Source organism: Lepisosteus platostomus, chromosome 16 (genome assembly GCF_059453375.1).
Source record: "Lepisosteus platostomus isolate fLepPlt1 chromosome 16, fLepPlt1.hap1, whole genome shotgun sequence".
NCBI classification, from domain to species: domain Eukaryota; kingdom Metazoa; phylum Chordata; class Actinopteri; order Semionotiformes; family Lepisosteidae; genus Lepisosteus; species Lepisosteus platostomus.
The window spans coordinates 598883-620518 of NC_142626.1; the positions used below are offsets into that span (position 1 = coordinate 598883).

Sequence of the window (21636 nt, forward strand, 5' to 3'; positions counted from 1 at the left end):
ATCAGACTGTTGCACACTGGGAGTCTGACTGACAGCACTGTCACACCTGGAGCGGATCAGACTGCTGCGCACTGGGAGTCTGACAGCACTGTCACACCTGGAGCAGATCAGACTGCTGCGCACTGGGAGTCCCACCAGCAGCCCTGTGAAAATCAGGCGCGTGCAAATTCTCTCTCCGTCTCACTTTTTTTAATCTGTCGTTTCTGGGAACGAGAGGTGACATAGAAAACCAATATAAACAGCTATAATACAGAACTGTACAAGCACCCCCCTGAAGGAGCTCCACATTCCCTTTAACCCTCGAACCCGGGGCCTGATGAGCTGCAGCCTGAGAGTTAAACTCGCTCATGAAAAGTTGTGGCTGAAGCTGGCAGCTCTAGTCCCAGGTATAATTCACATGAACCGGGCCGGCTCTCCAGGGAACGAGGTCCGCAGCTCCACAGATTCCCAATGCAGTTTTCCCAGATTCCTTGCGGGATCAGGCCAGTTCTGAAGGGGCCCGGAGTCCACAGCTCCACAGATTCCCAATGCAGTTTTCCCAGATTCCTTGCGGGATCGGGCCAGTTCTGAAGGGGCCCGGAGTCCACAGCTCCACAGATTCCCAATGCAGTTTTCCCAGATTCCTTGCGGGATCAGGCCAGTTCTGAAGGGGCCCGGAGTCCACAGCTCCACAGATTCGGACTCCAGTTTAACCTGTAAGAACATGTTCTCCACTCTCCACCCCTGTCTCCCCTCAGGCTTTTCACTGCTTATTTAAAATATATTTCAACAGCTAAACAATGTAACAGTTAAAAACAGACATGGCGGACACAGCGGGCTGCTAAAAAACACCAGCTCCCTCAGTCCTGCAGTGCTGTGTTTCCTTCCCCCACCACCAGGTGGGAGCAGTTAGACAGGTCTCTCCCCGACCTGGGTGACGCAGATAAGGATCAGGCTCCTCTGATCTGATTGTTCCGATACTGAGAAGCTTGTTCAATTAATCAGCCGTCGAACCACTGGACAGAGCTCACTGATCTCACTGCACAGCTGTCTGCAGTGCTGCACAGAGCTCACTGATCTCACTGCACAGCTGTCTGCAGTGCTGGACAGAGCTCACTGATCTCACTGCACAGCTGTCTGCAGTGCTGCACAGAGCTCACTGATCTCACTGCACAGCTGTCTGCAGTGCTGGACAGAGCTCACTGATCTCACTGCACAGCTGTCTGCAGTGCTGCACAGAGCTCACTGATCTCACTGCACAGCTGTCTGCAGTGCTGGACAGAGCTCACTGATCTCACTGCACAGCTGTCTGCAGTGCTGGACAGAGCTCACTGATCTCACTGCACAGCTGTCTGCAGTGCTGGACAGAGCTCACTGATCTCACTGCACAGCTGTCTGCAGTGCTGGACAGAGCTCACTGATCTCACTGCACAGCTGTCTGCAGTGCTGGACAGAGCTCACTGATCTCACTGCACAGCTGTCTGCAGTGCTGCACAGAGCTCACTGATCTCACTGCACAGCTGTCTGCAGCGCTGCACAGAGCTCACTGATCTCACTGCACAGCTGTCTGCAGCGCTGGACAGAGCTCACTGATCTCACTGCACAGCTGTCTGCAGCGCTGGACAGAGCTCACTGATCTCACTGCACAGCTGTCTGCAGTGCTGCACAGAGCTCACTGATCCCACTGCACAGCTGTCTGCAGCGCTGGACAGAGCTCACTGATCTCACTGCACAGTGGTCACAACTGGCCTCGCAAACACCTGCTCACGCACGCGTGCGCTCCAGGGCGCCGGGGGCGAACGTCCAGCTGGGGGGACTCTGAACAGACGAGCCGGTGGCTTATTAAAAACACGACCCCTTCCTGCGGGGGACTCGGTCCAGTGAGCTCCACAGCTTCACGCTGGGCGCCGGGCGGCGGCCTCCCTCTCTCCCCGCTGGGCTCCCGGGCACAGCCGCGCCGCGATCGAACGCTTCTTTAGAAGAGCCCGCCGTCCCTCTCCTCTCCTCCAACAGCCCCCACCCCCCTCCCGCTACACCACAGCACCACGATGTTCACGGTAACCAAACCGACCAATCAGAAGAAGACACCTAGGAAAAGAGTCCCGCGGAGGGGGCGGGGCTCCAGGGGGGCGGCCCCGCCCCCTCCCGCCCCCTAGCCCAGCGAGGGGGGCTCAGAGTCCGTCCGGCTGCGCTTCAGGGGCAGGTCCTGGTTGTGCGCCTTGCGGATGTGGCGGTACAGGTCGCCGGACTGCGTGTAGCTGCGATAGCAGTAGCGGCACTCGTAGGGGCGCTCGCGCGTGTGCACGATGGCGTGGCGCCGCAGCGTGTAGGCGCAGGAGAAGGTCTTGCCGCAGGTGGCGCAGGTGGGCACGTCCTCCACGTAGGGGCCCAGGGGGTCCTGGAAGTCGTGGAAGTAGATCTGGTCCGGCGGCGCGTGCAGGGGCGCCAGGTGGGAGGTGGAGGAGGAGGAGGAGGAGGAGGAGGGGGGCGCCAGCAGGCCGGGGAAGGACGGGGGGCCGCCGGGGGCCCCGGGCCCCGAGGTCGGGGAGGGAGGGGAGACGAGGGCGGGGTGGAAGGTCAGGGCCTCGGCGTGGCCGTGGGGCAGGTGGGCATGCAGAAGGTGGTGGGAGGGCAGGAAGGGGGGGTTACCCATGTGCATGGCCAGGACCTCTTCCTCCTCCTCCCCCGCCCCCAGCCCCTCCACGTACTCCTCCTCCTCCTCTGCGCGCCCCCTCCTCTGGAACATCCCCTCCATCTCCTCCAGCTCCTCGTCCGAGATGACGATGGCCTCCACCTTCACCTTGGCGGGGTCGGCCTCCAGACCGGCGGCCCCCCGCCCCTCCTCCTCCTCCTCCCCCTCCCCCCCCGCCCGCTCCCGGCCGTCGCCCCCTGCTGGCCGGAGGCCGGGACTGCGGTGCTGCGGGGAGGGCGAGAGCTCGGGCTGGCTGTGGGCGTCGGCCGGCCCGGGGCAGCGCTGGGCGAGCTGGGGCGGGGGCGCCGGGTCGGGCGGCGCCGGGCCGCTGGGCTGGGCCAGGACGGGCTCCTCCGCGCCGGGGGAGGGGTACGGGGGCAGGCCGAAGGCGGGGGGCAGCTGGTGGGGCGCGGGGAAGAGCTCCGTGGAGCTGCAGGGGCTGCCCAGCGCCGACTCGCCCTGGCTCCCCGGCCGGGCCTGGGTCCCGGAACCGGAACCGGACTCGGGGTCCATCCCGGGCTGCGTGGTGTCCGCCACATCCGAGCTGGAGGGGGGCGGCGGGGCGGCGGGGGCCGGGGGCAGGAGCTGGGGGGCCGGGGGGGACTCGGGGGCTTCGGGCTTGGTCTCGGGGTCGGCGTCGGGGTACGGGAGGGGCGTCGGGGGCGGGGGCGCCCCGTCCTCGGCCCGCGTGCTGTCGGCCTCGGCCAGGCCGCGGCCCTGCAGGCGGCGCTTGCAGACGCGCACGATGTCGTTCATGTGCAGGTAGGAGGCGGCGGCCAGCACGTCCTCGGGCGGCGGGTGGGCGGCCAGCCGCAGGGTGCCCTCGTACATGAAGTCCAGCAGCAGCCCGAAGGCGGCGGGCGTGACGATCTCGCCGTTGATGCCCACGCTGGCGGCCTCGCGCTTGCCCAGCGGCTGCTCGGCGTAGAACATGTGGAAGAAGGGGCTGCAGGCGGCCAGCACCGCGCGGTGCGCCAGGAAGCGGCAGGAGCCCACCTGCACCGTGCAGTCGCACAGGAAGCCCTGCTGCCTCTGCTCGCGCAGGCTGCGCACGAGCTGCCGGCTGTGCTGCGGGAACTCCATGCCTGCGGCGCCCCCTGTCTGCGGCGGTGGCTCACTGCGGCGCCCCCTGTCTGTGGCTGTGGCTCACTGCGGCGCCCCCTGTCTGTGGCTGTGGCTCACTGCGGCGCCCCCTGTCTGTGGCGGTGGCTCACTGCGGCGCCCCCTGTCTGTGGCGGTGGCTCACTGCGGCGCCCCCTGTCTGTGGCGGTGGCTCACTGCGGCGCCTCTGTCTGTTGCCCTGAGCTGCGGCGCCCCCTGTCTGTGGCTGTGGCTCACTGCGGCGCCCCCTGTCTGTGGCGGTGGCTCACTGCGGCGCCCCCTGTCTGTTGCCCTGAGCTGCGGCGCCCCCTGTCTGCGGCGGTGGCTCACTGCGGCCCCCCCGTCTGTGGCTGTGGCTCACTGTGGCTCCCCCTGTCTGCGGCTCACTGGGGCACCCCGTCTGCGGCTCTGAGCTGCGGCGCCCCCTGTCTGTGGCTCTGAGAGGTTCGGCAGCGTCTCTCTTCTCTTCACTCAAACCAGGAGCCACAGGGATTCTGAGTAACTGCTGCAGCTTCAGAGCTCTCCCATAATCCCTCGGTGCAACTGGTGCAGTTTCAGAGCTCTCCCATAATCCCTCGGTGCAACTGGTGCAGTTTCAGAGCTCTCCCATAATCCCTCGGTGCAACTGGTGCAGTTTCAGAGCTCTCCCATAATCCCTCGGTGCAACTGGTGCAGTTTCAGAGCTCTCCCATAATCCCTCGGTGCAACTGGTGCAGTTTCAGTGTTGTCCCATAATCCCTCGGTGCAACTGGTGCTGTTTCAGTGTTGTCCCATAATCCCTCTGTGCAACTGGTGCAGTTTCAGTGTTGTCCCATGATGCCTCTCTCCAACTGGTGCAGTTTCAGTGTTGTCCCATGAAGCCTCTCTCTCAGCGGAGCAGGCAGGGTGACGGTTCTCCCATGATGCCCCTTGCCTTCAGTGTGGCTGGCGGACGCCCTCGGACAGCACTGCGGAGGTCAGAGGTCAGAGGTTGCCGCCCTGCTCTCGCTGTCCAGCCGTCTCCAGAGGCTCACAGACCTGCAGGAGAGAAACATTCCCGTCCTGTTACTCCACCTCCTGACCAGAGGGACCACCTCACACCCCCCACTGGACCGGGACTGACCAGAGGGACCACCTCACACCTCCACTGGACCGGGACTGACCAGAGGGACCACCTCACACCCCCCACTGGACCGGGACTGACCAGAGGGACCACCTCACACCTCCACTGGACCGGGACTGACCAGAGGGACCACCTCACACCTCCACTGGACCAGGACTGACCAGAGGGACCACCTCCACTGGACCGGGACTGACCAGAGGGACCACCTCACACCTCCACTGGACCGGGACTGACCAGAGGGACCACCTCACACTGGACTGGGACTGACCAGAGGGACCACCTCACACCTCCACTGGACCGGCACTGACCAGAGGGACCACCTCCACTGGACTGGGACTGACCAGAGGGACCACCTCCACTGGACCGGGACTGACCAGAGGGACCACCTCACACCTCCACTGGACCGGCACTGACCAGAGGGACCACCTCCACTGGACCGGGACTGACCAGAGGGACCACCTCCACTGGACCGGGACTGACCAGAGGGACCACCTCACACCTCCACTGGACCGGGACTGACCAGAGGGACCACCTCACACCGCCACTGGACCGGGACTGACCAGAGGGACCACCTCCACTGGACCGGGACTGACCAGAGGGACCACCTCACACCTCCACTGGACCGGGACTGACCAGAGGGACCACCTCACACCGCCACTGGACCGGCACTGACCAGAGGGACCACCTCCACTGGACCGGGACTGACCAGAGGAACCACCTCACACCTCCACTGGACCGGGACTGACCAGAGGGACCACCTCACACCTCCTGACCAGAGGGACCACCTCCACTGGACCGGGACTGACCGGGTATGGAGGTTCAGGGTAACTGCAGCGAGAGGAGAGGGGTATGGGGGTGCAGAGAGGAGAGAACAGGGGTGCAGCGAGAGACAGTGAAGGGGTGATCTCTCCCGTCTGTTCTCCACGACCCCCTCAAACGTACCGACGATTTCTGCCCACCCCCAGAACCCAGAAAGACCACCCCGCGATCTCCCCGTCCTCGGCTGCAGACAGCGCTGGGCGGCGTCACTGGTCAGTCCCGGGCGGCTGTGCTTCTGCAGCAGACGGGCAAACTCCTGCCCTCAGATCGGCGTCCAGACCGGCCCTGGGACTCCCGGCCCCTCTCCCGCACACCGGCGGCGGCGGCTCCAGCAACACAACACCCGCCCGGCTCTTGAACCGCACACGGCCTCCCTCTCCCGCAAGCCCCCACGGGCGCCCCTTCAGAGGAGACGCCTAAACCGCCCGGCCTCCGTCCCCCCGTCGGCTCTCACGCCGGCCGGCCGGCCGCACGGACCGATCGTCCTCCCCGACCATAACCCGCAAACGAAAAGGCTCACCGACGGCGAGAACCGCAGGACACCGCTGGCCGCGTCAAGTGCTGCTCTCTGTTCCGGGCTCGGCGCGGTAAGCCCCGCCCCCCTCTTCCCCCCGAAGCACTCCGCGCGTTCCGATTGGCCCAGAGGCAGGCGGATGTAACGTCGTGGTTGGCTAGATCCCGCTGTCGCTCAGGTCCCCACCCACCCTGTCCCGTTGCCGGGGGAGGTGGGAATTGTAGTTTTTCGGGAGTGCTTCCTGCTCTCTTTTTCCCGACGCCGGCTAGCCAGCCTGCTGTACGTTTACGTTTGGATAATTTTTCCCTCTTTACGAATCCTATCATGCGCACCAGGCGTTCGATCACGTTGGAGCACTAGTGGGTATTTCCACACTAAAAGGTGTCCAACCTAAAGGAGCTTTGTAGTTCGCGAATGCGTTGTTGTGAGGGGTTATAGTAGGTCGCGGATCGCTGTCGATTCGTGTTTAGTCTCGAAGTAGACAAGGTCAAATAAACTCATTTTTTATGAAAATCCCTCACGATGGTGAATGCCTTTATAAGCAGGGGTGTTTTACACGGAATTATTGGGTTTGGTTTTGGTCTGTTCAGTCCCCGGTGAACATGTGACTCAGCGGCCGTCGCTATCAGCGCTGGGACTTGCATTTTAGGACAGGACACTGTCTCTCAAAGCCCGGTAGAATTAAGTACCTAACTGCCAGCCGAAGTAAAATCAGACGTGAGGTCCGACTTGTAACCCAGCGCTCTTGAGTTATTAAGTGCACTCAGGGACGGCAGAGGCGACTGGTTCGGCTTTCACCTCCTCTGGTCTTGCAGGAGCGAAGCCCGACGACGCCCGAGCACACCCGAAGGCTGCCGACTCCCAGGCCCAGGCGTGAGTAATCGAGCCTCAGGAAACCGGCCCGGGTCCAGAAGAGTTATTAAGAGTGAAAACACGCGGACTGAGGGTCGGTGAGCACAGTGCTTGCAGACAAGGTGAGCGTGTTCTGAGGGAGGTGCTGAAAGAGTACCGTACATCTGTCCATCTTCAAACATCTTCAGGACTGTGGGGGAGCTGGAGCCTATCCCAGCAAGCACTGGGTGCAAGGCGGGGTACATCCTGGATGGGACGCCAGTCCGTCACAGGGCACACACACACACACACTCACACTCACACACACACACACACACACGCACACACACACACTCACACTCACTCACTCACTCACTCACTCCAGGGTCTTTGGACTGTGGGTTTAAACCCACGCAAACACAGGGAGAACATGCAGACTCCACACAGACAGCCCCCCCAAGCCCCTGACGGAGACGAGAATCTCCCCCTGGTGTCGCCCCTGCTTGATCCAGGCCGCCCGCTCCCGGTGTGAAGCAGTGTGTCCTGTCTGGGGCGGCCCGGGTTCGAGGGAGGGGAAGAAGCAGAGGAGGATGGACAGAGGGCGGAGAGGAGGAGGAGGAGGAAGAGGAGGAAGGCACAGAAGCCGCAGATCGGAGCAGGTGAGAGGAGCTCAGGAGCGTGGCTCTCCTGGAGTCTGGGGGCGCCATCAAGCCCCCTGTCCTCTGTCCTCTGTCCTCTGTCCTCTGTCCTCTGTCCTCTGTCCTCTGTCCTCTGCCCCCTGCCCCCTGCCCCTCTGGCCAGCTGGCTCCTGTGACTGGGCCTCAGTTCTCTGCCGGTCCTGGTCCTGGTCCAGCTCACTTGTCTGACCCCCCCCTCCACTGCAGGACCCGGACGTCCGCCTGTCCAAGGCGCTGTCCTTCGCTCTGCGCCACGGGGCGTCCCAGCTGGGCCTGGACATGAGCTCAGGTGAGAGGGCTTACAGAGGTTTCAAATCTTCAGTTAATAAATTAGAGTTCAAACGGGACGGATCAGTGTTTGGTTCAGCGCTGGAAACCCCCGGCGCCCTCACCCGACCTCTGACCTCTCGTTCCAGACGGGTTCGTGTCGGTGGCGGAGTTGCTGTCACGCCCCCAGTTCCGCGCGTTCTCATTGGCCGACGTGAGGAGGGTGGTAGAGACCAATGACAAGCAGCGCTTCAGGCTCCGCCCACGCCCGGGGGACGGGCGGCTGGAGATCCGGGCCAATCAGGGGCACTCGGTGCAGGTGGGCGGGGCTTAACCTCTTCCTGGCGGACGATCAGATCCCAGGAGGAGGGAGTAAAAACCGCCAGGAATCGCCGGTCATCCCTGTCTCTCTGCCCCTTTTTGCCCAGGTGGACGACCTGGAGTTGACCCCAGTTGTCCCCGGCTCGGACAACGTGCCCTCCTGTGCCGTCCACGGGACGTACCTGCGCCACTGGGAGTCCATTCGAAGCCGGGGCCTGAGCAGGATGTCCCGGACCCACATCCACCTGAGCCCGGGGCTGCCCGGGGAGGAGGGCGTCGTCAGCGGTCAGTTCTCGCGCTCGAGCCCACCCCCGCGCCCTGCCCGCCGCAGGCTGACCGCCCTCGCTGTCCCCTCCTGCAGGTATGCGCGGGGACTGCAGCCTGGCCATCTTCATCGACGTGTCCGGGGCTCTGCAGGGTAAGGCTGAGGAGTCCGGCCCCCGAGCGCCGCGTCCGGCCTGTGAACTGACCCCCCGGCCTGTGACCCTTCCACAGACGGCATCCCTTTCTTCTGGTCCGACAACGGGGTGATCCTGACCCCTGGAGACGCGGAGGGCAGACTGGCGCCCCGATACTTCGCCCGGGCCCTGAGGCTCACGGAGCCCCGTGAGTAACACGCAGAACACCCCGAAAGGTCAGACAGGGGCGCCCCAGGAGGAGAGCAGCTGGGGTCTGGCCCCCCCACTACAATTGTAGGCATGTTCTACCCCCTAGGGTGACCAGCAGGGGGTGCTCTTATGCAGGCTTGCCTCTAACCACACCCTTCTCCCCTCCTCACTTCCTGTCTGACAGGGAGGGAACTTCCTCTGGAACCGAGAGATGGCGTGACCGGAGAGCAGCTGACCACGCCCACACCACAGTGAAGCACGGGGGGGGGGGGATGCGGGGGCTGGCAATGTTGCCATGGAGACGGCCCGGCGTGGGAGGAGCCTGGCAGAGAGAGTCCACAGTAACTGTGATGAGCTTCATGCAGACGCACTGGGCCCACTGCGCTGTGTGTCACTGTCTTAATTAATACCTCAATTAAAGGCACATCTGTGAGGATCACACTGCTAGACCTCATCAGACATTCCTGTGTCCATGAGACTATGTGTCCAGTGAGAGTCTGTACCCCAGGGGTGCCTGTACAGAGTGTCTAGTAAGAGTCTGTACCCCAGGGGTGCCTGTACAGTGTGTCCAGTAAGAGTCTGTACCCCAGGGGTGTCTGTACAGTGTGTTCAGTAAGAGTCTGTACCCCAGGGGTGTCTGTACAGTGTGTCCAGACAGAGTCTGTACCCCAGGGGTGTCTGTACAGCGTGTGCAGTAAGAGTCTGTACCCCAGGGGTGTCTCTATAGTGTCCAGTAAGAGTCTGGACCCCAGGGGTGTCTATACAGTGTGTGCATTAAGAGTCTGTACCCCAGGGGTGTCTGTACAGTGTGTGTATTAAAAGTCTGTACCCCAGGGGTGTCTCTATAGTGTCCAGTAAGAGTCTGTACCCCAGGGGTGTCTGTACAGCGTGTGCAGTAAGAGTCTGTACCCCAGGGGTGTCTCTATAGTGTCCAGTAAGAGTCTGGACCCCAGGGGTGTCTGTAGTAATCCCAGTATTTTTTATGTTTGATAGTTTGCAGTTTTGGATGTAAGAAAATCACAACACCAGTGAGTATCTTGTTATATTCTCAGTTGTTAATAATTCATAACAGTAACAGTTATTAAACTATCTGGGTTAAATACAGGCGTCAGAATATCCCTCCCTGTCAATCCAGTGTCCACAGGGTGTTATAGACCACCGATCTCCAATCAGCATTGACACACATCGTAACCCTGGAAGGACAGGCTGGCAGGTCAGAGGTCATAGGTCACATGAGAGCGTGACAGGGTCAGTGGACAAGGGGATGGTGGGCCAGTGCCTGGCAACTCACGGGGGGGAGACGGGTACAGAGAGTGAGACACGGGAGGGACACCCAGGGGGAGAGTGAGAGACACACGGGAGGGACAGACAGAGGGAGAGTGAGACAGGGAGTGTGAGATCAGACAGACACACAGCGGACGGCGGTATGGGGGTCCCGGGGGTGCTCAGAGGGCCTCGTGTCCCCCAGTCAGCTTGTGGAACAGCTCCTCGTTCAGGGAGTCGCTCTGCTCCTTGGTCCGTGTGGACATGAAGATGTAGCCGCCGATGTACTCGTGCACGATCTTGCAGTCCGCCGTCACACAGCTGAACGCCACGTTGATGTTGCCCTCGAACTCTATCGCCACCTGCAGGAGGGGGGAGAGGGAGAATCAGAACGTTTGAAATCCGCAGTTTTAATACTCTTCTCCATTTCTCACTCCAGTGCCGTCTAGCTCTTGTCGAACCAGCGTCTGTGTGTCACCTTTTGGCCTCGTACCCCTCCTGCCCCTCTCTGGGCACACAGCCCACCAGCTGCCCCCTGTGCCCCCTTTCTGGGCACACAGCCCCCCTCCTGCCCACCTGCGCCCCCTCTCTGGGCACACAGCCCAGCCACGCCCCCTCTCTGGGCACACAACCTCCCTCCTGCCCACCTGCGCCCCCTCTCTGGGCACACAGCCCCCCAGCTGCCCCCTGTGCCCCCTCTCTGGGCACACAACCTCCCTCCTGCCCACCTGCGCCCCCTCTCTGGGCACACAGCCCAGCCACGCCCCCTCTCTGGGCACACAACCTCCCTCCTGCCCACCTGCGCCCCCTCTCTGGGCACACAGCCCAGCCACGCCCCCTCTCTGGGCACACAGCCCCCCTCCTGCCCACCTGCGCCCCCTCTCTGGGCACACAACCTCCCTCCTGCCCACCTGCACCCCCTCTCTGGGCACACAGCCCCCTGCGCCCCACCTGCGCCCCCTCTCTGGGCACACAGCCCCCTGCGCCCCACCTGCGCCCCCTCTCTGGGCACACAGCCCCCTGCGCCCCACCTGCCGGATGTCCCAGTTGACGTTCCACTGGCGCATGTTGTTGTAGCGCCAGGTCTTCACCACGTCCCCCACAGCCAGGTCGATGCGGATCAGCCGGTTGTTGGCGATGCCCAGCACCTCGTCTTTACGACACCCCTTAAACCTGAGGGTGGGGGGGGATGAGAGGGAGAGGAGGACAGAGGACAGGGGGGGTTAGAGGAGAGACAGGAAGGGAGTACATTGTAAGATTATATAGATGTGGAGGGCTGTAGGACTCTGATTTTACATGGCAGCCAATGTCAGCATTTACCCACGCTGTGCACTGTAGCGCCCCCTTACCTCACCACGAAGTACGACACGCCAAAGTCGGGCAGTGACTGCCAGATCTGGATGAACTTCATGGTGGCTTCCAGCAGAGACAGCTGGGCCACGTTCTGGTGAGCCTCCAGAATGCGAGGGGTTAACTGGAGTGAGAGAGGGAGAGTGTATCTGTGTCAGTTTGCGGTGTCGGGGTCAATATCAGTATATCTGTGTATCAGTGATCAGTGTGTCAGTGTCTCAGTGTGACAGTGATAATCATGTCAGTGTCTCAGTGTGTCAGTGTCTCAGTGTCTTAGTGTGTCAGTGTGTCAGTGATCAGTGTGTCAGTGTGTCAGTGATCAGTGTGTCAGTGTGTCAGTGATCAGTGTGTCAGTGTCTCAGTGTGTCAGTGATCAGTGTCTCAGTGTGTCAGTGTGTTAGGATCAGTACCACTGTTCCACTCTCAGGACAGTACCTGCTTGGCCTTGTATTTCTTCTGGTACCGCGGGGAGACCAGGCTCTGGGTGTTGATGGTCTCATCAGTGGCGGAGGGCTGTGGTCCCGGGTTCGAGCGCTGCATGGCCAGGAAGGCCTGGATGTTGGCCACCTCGCTGGCATAGGTGCTGTCCGCCATAGTCTTGCCCTTGGAGGCCAGTCGACAGGCACCCATCCACTGGGAGTACTGCTTCTCCTGAGCACACCCAGAGACAGCAGGGCCATTAGAGAGAGGAGACAGAGGGGAGAGAGAGGGGAGACAGGCACCCCTCCACTGGGAGTACTGCTTCTCCTGAGCACACCCAGAGACAGCAGGGCCGTTAGAGAGAGGAGACAGAGGGGAGAGAGAGGGGAGACAGGCACCCCTCCACTGGGAGTACTGCTTCTCCTGAGCACACCCAGAGACAGCAGGGCCGTTAGAGAGAGAGGGAGAGGAGAGACAGAGGGGAGAGAGGGGAGAGGAGCAGGAGAGAGAGGAAATAGAAAGAGGGGAGTGAGAGAGCAGGAGCAGAGCTCAGGGAGAGCGGTGCAGTGTGGTCAGGCTGCTGTCTCACATTCTCACAGCGCAGGTAGACCTCGTTCATGCCCTCAGGTGCTGGGATCAGCAGCTTGATACAGAACTTCTGTCCAGCCACGTTGACATCAGGGGCCACCTCACACCCTGGACACACAGTATTAGGGCAAGGATTAGGGTTATCATCACACTGAGACACCATCAACAACGAGGACACACTGTGACATCGTCACACCGAGACACCATCAACATCGCACACTGAGGAAACACCATGACATCATCACTCCGAGACACCATCAACCTCTCACCCTGAGGACGCACCGTGACATCATCACACCGAGACACCATCAACCTCTCACCCTGAGGGCACACCGTGACGTCAGCACACCGAGACACCATCAACCTCACCCTGAGAGCACACCGTGACGTCATCACACCGAGACACCATCAACCTCTCACCCTGAGGGCGCACCGTGACGTCATCACACCGAGACACCATCAACCTCTCACCCTGAGGGCGCACCGTGACGTCATCACACCGAGACACCATCAACCTCACCCTGAGAGCACACCGTGACGTCATCACACCGAGACACCATCAACCTCACCCTGTGAGCACACCGTGACGTCATCACACCGAGACAGACACCCCTGGACCCTGGGTGTATATATTGTTCGGGTGGTCTGTCTGCCTGCTGCTGGAGGCGGTGTGCTCTGTACCTTTGAGGTTCATCTGCTGGATGGGCTCCCCGAATCCCTCCTCCTGGCTCTTGTAGTAGGAGATGCTGGTGTCCTTGAACACGAACCAGTACTGCTTGTAGCCCTTCAGGGTCAGACGCTTGGGCCTGGGGGGGGATCACAGGGTCAGCGTACCGCAGCGCCGGCAGGGCGGGGCGGGGCGGGGCGAGGCGGGGCGGGGCGCCTGCTTACCGGAAGATCTTCAGGTAGGCCTTGAGCTCCGGCACAGCCATCATGCTCTCCTGGTGGGAGACAGAGGAGCATGAGCCTGCGGCCCCCAGGGCCACAATATCGGAACACCCCAACACCCCCATCAGTGCCCCAGTACTCCCCTCTCCAGGTGCAGGGGTGCAGACAGCGGGGTACAGTGATACCAGGGGTACAGTATTCCATTCCAGACAGAGGGGTACAGTACTCCAGACAGAGGGGTGCAGTGATGCAGTGGGGTACAGTACTCCAGACAGAGGGGTGCAGTGATGCAGTGGGGTACAGTACTCCAGACAGAGGGGTGCTCTCTCACCAGCATGTCGATGCTGGTGGTCTCTCCCTCCATCTTGACCTCCAGGGACTGCAGGGCGGAGTCCAGGTCGTCCATGGCCGGCGAGGTGGCGCCGAGGCTGGGCTCCGTCTGGGACAGCTTGTTCACGTGGTACTGAGGGAGAGCAGGGAGGGGCAGGAGGGTCACCGCACGCTGGACACTGGACACTGGACACTGGACACCGGACACCGGACTGCAGGGAGCGCGCGAGAGCCCCAGTCCTACCTGCAGGGCGGCGAACAGCATCATCTCCTCCTCGGTGCAGTCGATCTCCTCCAGCAGAATGGCCCAGCGGGCCTGTTCATACAGCTGCGTGATCCTCACTGCGTCGTACTGAGAGCAGAGCAGCGTGCGGTTAACACCACACACACACAGAGACAGAGAGAGACACGCACACAGACTGGACACACACAGAGACAGGGAGACACACACAGAACGTCTGGGCTCAAGGACACAGGAGCTGCAGAGTCTGAACAGGCAGACAGACGCACAGAGAGACAGACCTTGGGCTCCAGGTCGAAGAAGCTGTAGTATTTGAAGCGCAGGAGCAGACGGTCATTCTCCTGGATCCCCTGCTGCATCAGAGAGCGTGATGAGTCCAGCCACCTGCAGGGGGCGACAGGGAGACAGGACCTCAATCCACAGACTTGGAAACAGACGCTTGCGCAGAGAGACAGAAGTCTTTGCAGAAAGACAGGCCCACGAATAAGGAGACACACAGATAACAGACAGACAGAAATACACAGGGCACACAGGTTACCACGCTGCACCCCTGTGCACTGTGTGAATGGTATGTCCCACCTGCCATTGATCTGGGCTTTGTCTATGACGTTGGCGGGCCGGTACATCTTGGCCATGGCCTCGGGGGTGGGTGCAGGCCGACTGACCGACAACATCTTGTAAACAGCTTCCGTCTCGGGCGAGTCAGCAAAGTGAGCAGGCATCCCATTGTAGAACGAGGACACTGAGCCTGGCACAGACACAGCCCTGGTTATACAGACTGGTACTGAGCCTGGCACAGACACAGCGCTGGTTATACAGACTGGTACTGAGCCTGGCACAGACACAGCCCTGGTTGTACAGACTGGTACTTAGCCTGGCACAGACACAGTGCTGGTTATACAGACTGGTACTGAGCCTGGCACAGACACAGTGCTGGTTATACAGACCAACTCTGAGCCTGGCACAGACACAGCGCTGGTTATACAGACTGGTACTGAGCCTGGCACAGACACAGTGCTGGTTATACAGACTGGTACAGTAGAAAAGAGAGTGGTGTTTAGCAAAGAGACGAGGGGGGAGACAGAGTGAGACGTGGGGTGCTGGTACCTGCGGGCATCTGCACCCCTGTCAGGTCGTACGCCTCCTCTGCCCCCTCGCCCTTCTCCTTCTTCCTCTTCTTCTCCTCTGGGGGGCGCAGGAAAGACAGCTCCTCAGGATGGCGGAGGTCTGGGACAGACAGACAGGTTTGAGCGGTGTGTTTTCAACAGGCTTCTCACAGTGAGTCAGAGACACAGAGACACAGAGAGTCAGAGAGAGTCAGAGACAGAGAGAGTCAGAGACACAGAGTCAGAGACACAGAGTCAGAGACACAGAGAGTCAGAGACACAGAGAGAGTTAGAGAGAGTCAGAGACACAGAGTCAGAGACACAGAGAGTCAGAGACACAGAGAGAGTTAGAGAGAGTCAGAGACAGAGAGAGTCAGAGACACAGAGTCAGAGACACAGGGACACAGAGACACAGAGAGTCAGAGAGAGTCAGAGACAGAGAGAGTCAGAGACACAGAGTCAGAGACACAGAGTCAGAGACACAGAGAGAGTTAGAGAGAGTCAGAGACAGAGAGAGTCAGAGACACAGAGTCAGAGACACAGGGACACAGAGACACAGAGAGTCAGAGAGAGTCAGAGACAGAGAGAGTCAGAGACACAGAGTCAGAGACACAGAGAGTCAGAGACACAGAGAGAGTTAGAGAGAGTCAGAGACAGAGAGAGTCAGAGACACAGAGTCAGAGACACAGGGACACAGAGAGAGTTAGAGAGAGTCAGAGACACAGTGACACAGAGACACAGAGAGTCAGAGAGAGTCAGAGACAGAGAGAGTCAGAGACACAGAGTCAGAGACACAGGGACACAGAGAGAGTTAGAGAGAGTCAGAGACACAGGGACACAGAGAGTCAGAGAGAGTCAGAGACAGAGAGAGTCAGAGAGACACAGAGTCAGAGACACAGAGAGTCAGAGAGAGTCAGAGACACAGAGAGTCAGAGACACAGGGACACAGAGACACAGAGAGAGTCAGAGACACAGAGAGTCAGAGAGAGTCAGAGACAGAGAGAGTCAGAGAGACACAGAGTCAGAGACACAGAGAGTCAGAGACACAGAGAGTCAGAGAGAGTCAGAGACACAGAGAGTCAGAGACACAGAGTCAGAGACACAGAGAGTCAGAGACACAGAGAGAGTTAGAGAGAGTCAGAGACACAGAGAGTCAGAGACACAGGGACACAGAGACACAGAGAGTCAGAGACACAGGGACACAGAGACACAGAGACACAGAGAGTCAGATACACAGAGTCAGAGACACAGGGACAGAGACACAGAGAGAGTTAGAGGTACAGAGACAGAGAGAGACAGTCAGAGACACAGGGACAGTCAGAGAGACGGGGAGAGGGCGGGAGACAGACGGGCCTCACTCAGGAGCCTGCACACGCCCACCACAGCCCTGAAGGTGGGCCCGGAGAAGCAGGCCTTGACCCGGACAGTGCAGGCGTTGGGCAGGAGCAGCCGGACCGGCTTGTGCTGGGGGCTGAAGGACAGCCGGGCGTCCGCCTGCACCCCGTACTTGTCCAGCGTCCAGTTCGTCTTCAGCAGCCACTGTTTCTTCTGCTCCCACCAGAGGGCGTAGTCTGACCAGTTCCTCTTCATCTCTGGACAGGGAGAGGAGAGAGGGGACAGGAGACAGGGAGAGGGGAGAGGGGACAGGAGACAGGAGACAGAGGAGAGGGTTAATTGGCCGTGTGTGTGTCTGGGAGCGGTGAGGAAGCAGTCATGGACAGGTTCTCACGTGTCTTATCGACGATCTTCAGGATGACCCCCCCGATGTGCAGGTCACTGGTCACACTGATGCTGAGTGGGGGGGCGTCAGGGCCCAGGTCCTCCACAGACACAGACAGGTCCCAGGCTGCCATGACGACCGGGGAGTCTGAGAGAGAGGATTCAAGACACTGGACACAGGCAGACCTGGCTGTCCAGAGAGGACAGACTCAGTGAGCACAGCCTGGACACAGACACTGGACACAGGCAGACCTGGCTGCCCAGAGAGGACAGGCTCAGTGACCACAGCCTGGACACAGACACTGGACACAGGCAGACCTGGCTGCCCAGAGAGGACAGGCTCAGTGACCACAGCCTGAACACAGACACTGGACACAGGCAGATCTGGCTGTCCAGAGAGGACAGGCTCAGTGACCACAGCCTGGACACAGACACTGGACACAGGCAGACCTGGCTGCCCAGAGAGGACAGGCTCAGTGACCATAGCCTGGACATAGAAACTGGACACAGGCAGACCTGGCTGTCCAGAGAGGACAGGCTGTGCTCCCACTGCCAGCGGGGAGAAATAGAGACAGAGGTGCACTTCCTACTGCACTGGGACAGATACTCTGGGATTAGAGAAACATTCTTCCCCAAATTTACACAGCTAATCCCAGAGTTCCCACACCTGCCAGAATCACAATGAGTCCCAATCCTACTGGGAGAGGGAGGAGGGAACTCAGTTGATCTGGCAGCCCAGTATGTGATCTCCTGTCCCAGCCTGAGGAACAGTTAGTCTGTCTCCAAATAAGTAATGCTCCAAATGTTTACATGTGAATATTTTATGACTGTGTCTTTATTGTTAATTTTATTGTTATTTGCTTTGGCAACACTGATTGTACCCACCGGTCACGCCAATAAAGCACCTGGAATTGAGTTGGACGGAGAGGAGAGACAGGACAGAGGAGAGAGGTTCGAGAGGGGAGAGAAAGGAGAGAGGTGGGAGAGGCAGGAAGAGAAACTGTTTCTGATTTGGCAGCACTGATCTGCTGGTCATGCTGCATGAGCTGGAAAGGGAGAGGGGAGTGTGTGCAATATTTCCTGCGCTGCCAGCAGGCCTGACAGGCCGGCCCTATCGCACTGACACACACACCCCGACACACACACAGTGACAGGCTGACAGGCTGACAGACCAGCCCTATCGCACTGACCAGCACTTCCTGCCTGACTCACTGACTGACAGCTGCGCCGGGACACACCCACACCCACTCCCATCAGCCTTCACTCAGCGGTCAACTTCCTCATGGGCAGGCCCAGTGCGCACACACACTGACACACACTCACACACACATTGACACACAGTGACACACACATACTCTTACACACTGACTGTGCGTATCACAGTCAGATACACATGCACACTCAGACACACACACTTATACTCATGCAGACGTGCACACTGACACACACACACACAGACTCTGTGTGGAGTCTCTCTCTGACAGTCCCAGACTCCAGCAGACCTGATACAGAACTCAAACACACAGACACACACTCACTGACATACTGATGCACTGATACACACAGTCTCTCTCTGACTGTCCCAGACTCCAGCAAACCTGAGACAGCAGTCAGAGGCCACCTGCTGTCTGAACCATCATTCCTGCTGGGATAGACTCCCAGTGTCCCCACACTGACACTAACACACAGTACCTGCCCTGCTCACTCACTCTCACCATCTCTTTGACTGGCCAGCTCACTCATCACTGACCGAGAGCTAACTCATCCCTGACCATCTCCACTGACCGAGAGCTAACTCATCCCTGACCATCTCCACTGTCCGAGAGCTAACTCATCCCTGACCATCTCCACTGACCTGAGAGCTAACTCATCCCTGACCATCTCCACTGACCTGAGAGCTAACTCATCCCTGACCATCTCCACTGACCGAGAGCTAGCTCATCCCTGACCATCTCCACTGACCGAGAGCTAGCTCATCCCTCACCATCTCCACTGACCGAGAGCTAGCTCATCCCTGACCATCTCCACTGACCGAGAGCTAACTCATCCCTCACCATCTCCACTGACCGAGAGCTAACTCATCCCTGACCATCTCCACTGACCGAGAGCTAACTCATCCCTGACCATCTCCACTGACCGAGAGCTAACTCATCCCTCACCATCTCCACTGACCGAGAGCTAACTCAAGCAGTTAGAGACACAGGGAGACAGCAGACAGTGAAGGAGACAGACCGACAGGGACAGGCAGAGAGACAGAGGCAGACACACGGAGAGACAGAGACAGGCGGGAGGCAGACAGACAGGTGGATGAACAGATGTGAACGCAGAAGCAGGCAGGATGACAGGGTGCTCTGTGACCGAGCCACAGCTGACAGAACTCCAGCCCCGACCCCAGTGCCCCAGCCCAGAGCTCGCTGTGTCACTGGAGCAGGAGCGATCCCACCCCACGTCAGCCACCCCAACTACCCCAGCTACCCCAACTACCCCAGCCACCCCAGCCACAATACCTACCCCAGCTACAACAGCCACCCCAGCCACCCCAGCTACCCCAACTACCCCAGCCACCCCAGCTACCCCACCCCAGTCACAACAGCTACCCCAACTACAACAGCCTCCCCAGCTACCCCAGCTACAACAGCCACCCCAGCTACCCCAGCTACAACAGCCACCCCAACCACTCCAGCTACCCCAACTACCCCAGCCACCCCAGCTACCCCAACTACCCCAGCCACCCCAGCTACAACAGCCACTCCAGCTACCCCAACTACCCCAGCCACCCCAGCTACAACAGCCACCCCAGCTACCCCAACTACCCCAGCCACCCCAGCTACAACAGCCACCCCAGCTACCCCAACTACCCCAGCTACAACAGCCACCCCAGCTACCCCAACTACCCCAGCTACAACAGCCACCCCACCCCAGTCACAACAGCCACCCCAGTTACAACAACCACCCCAGCCACCCTAGCCACCTCAACTACCCCAGCCATATCAGCCACCCCAGCCGGCCCAGGGATCAGTGGGCACCGATCGGAGCAGGAGCTGGGCACGCCAGTGTGACCTGTAGAGTCACGCCGAGCGAGCTCTGCCCCCCGCTGCTCTCTCGCTGGGCGAGCGCCAGAGCGCCAGGCCTCGCCCGCGGGCCCCAGATCGGCAGCAGAGCGCCCCAGGGGTCACCCAGCCCTCCCCTCCCCCCGCCGCGCCGCGCCCAGGGCCCCCCCCCGGCTCACCGTGGCGGTCTCTGTGTTCCGGCGGGTCGAACCGTTGCTCGTTGCTCTGGGGGCGATCAGGACAGGAAGGCAACGTCGTTTCCTCGCTCGGTGGCTCTTCCTCTCACCCTCCCCTCTGCTCGCTCTCTCGCTCTGAGACTGCGCCTCCAGTCCCTGCGTGCTCACTCCCCTCTTTCTCTCTCGCTCTGAGACTGCGCCTCGAGTTCCTGCGTGCTCACCCCCCCTCTCTGAGACTGCGCCTCGAGTTCCTGCGTGCTCACCCCCCTCTTTCTCTCTCGCTCTGAGACCCCCCTCTCGCTCTGAGACTGCGCCTCGAGTTCCTGCGTGCTCACCCCCCCTCTCCGAGACTGCGCCTCGTGTTCCTGCGTGCTCACCCCCCTCTTTCTCGCTCGCTCTGAGACTGCGCCTCGAGTTCCTGTGTGCTCACCCCCCCCTCTCTCTCTGAGACTGCGCCTCGAGTTCCTGTGTGCTCACTCCCCCCTCTCTGTGGTCAGGCGGTTGTGCACAGTCACAGAGTCACAGAGATGGTGGCAGAATACGAGCTCTTCCTCTTTTATCAGTTTCCTCCCCAGGGGCCAGAGGGAGTGTGTCACTGTGTCATCCTGCGTTTCATAAGGTGACCGTTAGACCAGGAGGACAGACAGTCCAGTGGTTAAGGTCCAGTGCTGTTAGACCAGGAGGACAGCTGGCCCGGTGGTTCAGGTCCAGTCTTGTTAGGCCTGGAGGATAGCCGGTCCAGTGGTTCAGGTCCAGTGCTGTTAGACCAGGAGGACAGCTGGTCTGGTGGTTCAGGTCCAGTGCTGTTAGACCAGGAGGACAGCTGGTCTGGTGGTTCACGTCCAGTCTTGTTAGACCAGGAGGACAGCTGGCCCGGTGGTTCAGGTCCAGTCTTGTTAGGCCTGGAGGATAGCCGGTCCAGTGCTGTTAGACCAGGAGGACAGCGGGTCTGGTGGTTCAGGTCCAGTGGTGTTAGACAGGGAGGATAGTTGGTCCGGTGGTTCAGGTCCGGTCCTTGGCTTTTCGGCCTCAGATCTCAGGAGCTCCTGCCCGTCTCGGGGATCAGGATCTCTCCCGGTCCTGGAGCGAACATCCCGTCCCACCTCGGCAGCGTCTTATTACAGAATCAGTCCAGAAGACAACTATCCATTTCTTTACCGCGCCGTCTTCCCATCCCTGCTCCTGGGGCAGCCGGAATCTATCCCAGCAAGCAACGGGTGCAAGGCAGGCTACGCCCTGGGCGGGACACCAGTCCATCGCGGGACACACACACACACTGACACACTTACTCACACCAGGGCCAGTTTTCCCAGAAGCCAGTTAGCCCACCAGCATGTCTTCGGACTGTAGGAAGAAACCCATGCAAACTCCACACAGACAGCACATCCCCCCCCGGGACCCGAACCCGGGACCCCAGCGCTGTGAGGTAGCAACGCGGACTTCAGCACCACTGCACCGCCGGAGCAGGTCACAGGTCACAGGTCACAGGTCACAGGTCGGAGAGCTGCGGTGGGGCTTCTATGGCAGCTGTGCGCTCAGAGGCGCGTGCTGGCTGTTTGACAAAGTGTATTTTTAGCCGTCCCCTCACGCGGGG

The 21636-nt window shown here is 60.3% G+C and overlaps 3 protein-coding genes across 16 annotated transcripts; 1 reads left to right on the forward strand and 2 right to left on the reverse strand.

The window, feature by feature from the left end:
* Positions 1–167: 167 nt before the first annotated feature.
* zbtb3 (zinc finger and BTB domain containing 3) lies at positions 168–6306 on the reverse strand. 6 transcript variants are annotated; one of them, XM_088608764.1, is made up of 5 exons: positions 6214–6272; positions 5660–5702; positions 4975–5519; positions 4875–4926; positions 168–4789 (listed from the first exon to the last, which is right to left on the reverse strand). In XM_088608764.1, exon 5 carries the CDS (start codon positions 3752–3754, stop codon positions 2132–2134), a length of 1623 nt encoding a protein of 540 aa, XP_088464890.1. In that variant the 5' UTR covers positions 3755–4789; positions 4875–4926; positions 4975–5519; positions 5660–5702; positions 6214–6272; the 3' UTR covers positions 168–2131. The 6 variants fall into 6 exon arrangements, with proteins under 6 accessions (XP_088464890.1, XP_088464891.1, XP_088464894.1 ...); XM_088608765.1 differs by lacking the exon at positions 4875–4926 and having other exon boundaries at positions 5036–5519; XM_088608768.1 differs by lacking the exons at positions 4875–4926; positions 4975–5519; positions 5660–5702 and having other exon boundaries at positions 168–4592; positions 4646–4789; positions 6214–6306.
* On the forward strand, positions 6141–9372 carry trpt1 (tRNA phosphotransferase 1). Of its 7 annotated transcripts, none has more exons than XM_088608793.1 (9): positions 6141–6280; positions 7023–7181; positions 7551–7697; positions 7923–8004; positions 8132–8301; positions 8411–8588; positions 8665–8721; positions 8799–8909; positions 9096–9372. In XM_088608793.1, the coding sequence occupies exons 3-9, from the start codon at positions 7629–7631 to the stop codon at positions 9164–9166; spliced, it is 738 nt and encodes a 245-aa protein (XP_088464919.1). In that variant the 5' UTR covers positions 6141–6280; positions 7023–7181; positions 7551–7628; the 3' UTR covers positions 9167–9372. The 7 variants fall into 7 exon arrangements, with proteins under 7 accessions (XP_088464919.1, XP_088464923.1, XP_088464920.1 ...); XM_088608797.1 differs by having other exon boundaries at positions 6147–6280; positions 7023–7080; XM_088608794.1 differs by lacking the exon at positions 6141–6280 and adding an exon at positions 6394–6486 and having other exon boundaries at positions 7462–7697.
* A 572-nt stretch (positions 9373–9944) lies between these two features.
* On the reverse strand, positions 9945–20505 carry fermt3b (FERM domain containing kindlin 3b). Of its 3 annotated transcripts, none has more exons than XM_088608746.1 (15): positions 20046–20505; positions 16827–17002; positions 16456–16689; positions 15099–15218; positions 14571–14739; positions 14273–14375; positions 13995–14102; positions 13752–13883; positions 13424–13473; positions 13214–13338; positions 12534–12640; positions 11960–12175; positions 11524–11648; positions 11206–11347; positions 9945–10536 (listed from the first exon to the last, which is right to left on the reverse strand). In XM_088608746.1, the coding sequence occupies exons 2-15, from the start codon at positions 16948–16950 to the stop codon at positions 10357–10359; spliced, it is 1935 nt and encodes a 644-aa protein (XP_088464872.1). In that variant the 5' UTR covers positions 16951–17002; positions 20046–20505; the 3' UTR covers positions 9945–10356. The 3 variants fall into 3 exon arrangements, with proteins under 3 accessions (XP_088464872.1, XP_088464871.1, XP_088464870.1); XM_088608745.1 differs by having other exon boundaries at positions 16827–17006; XM_088608744.1 differs by having other exon boundaries at positions 16827–16964; positions 20046–20503.
* Between the last annotated feature and the right edge of the window lie 1131 nt (positions 20506–21636).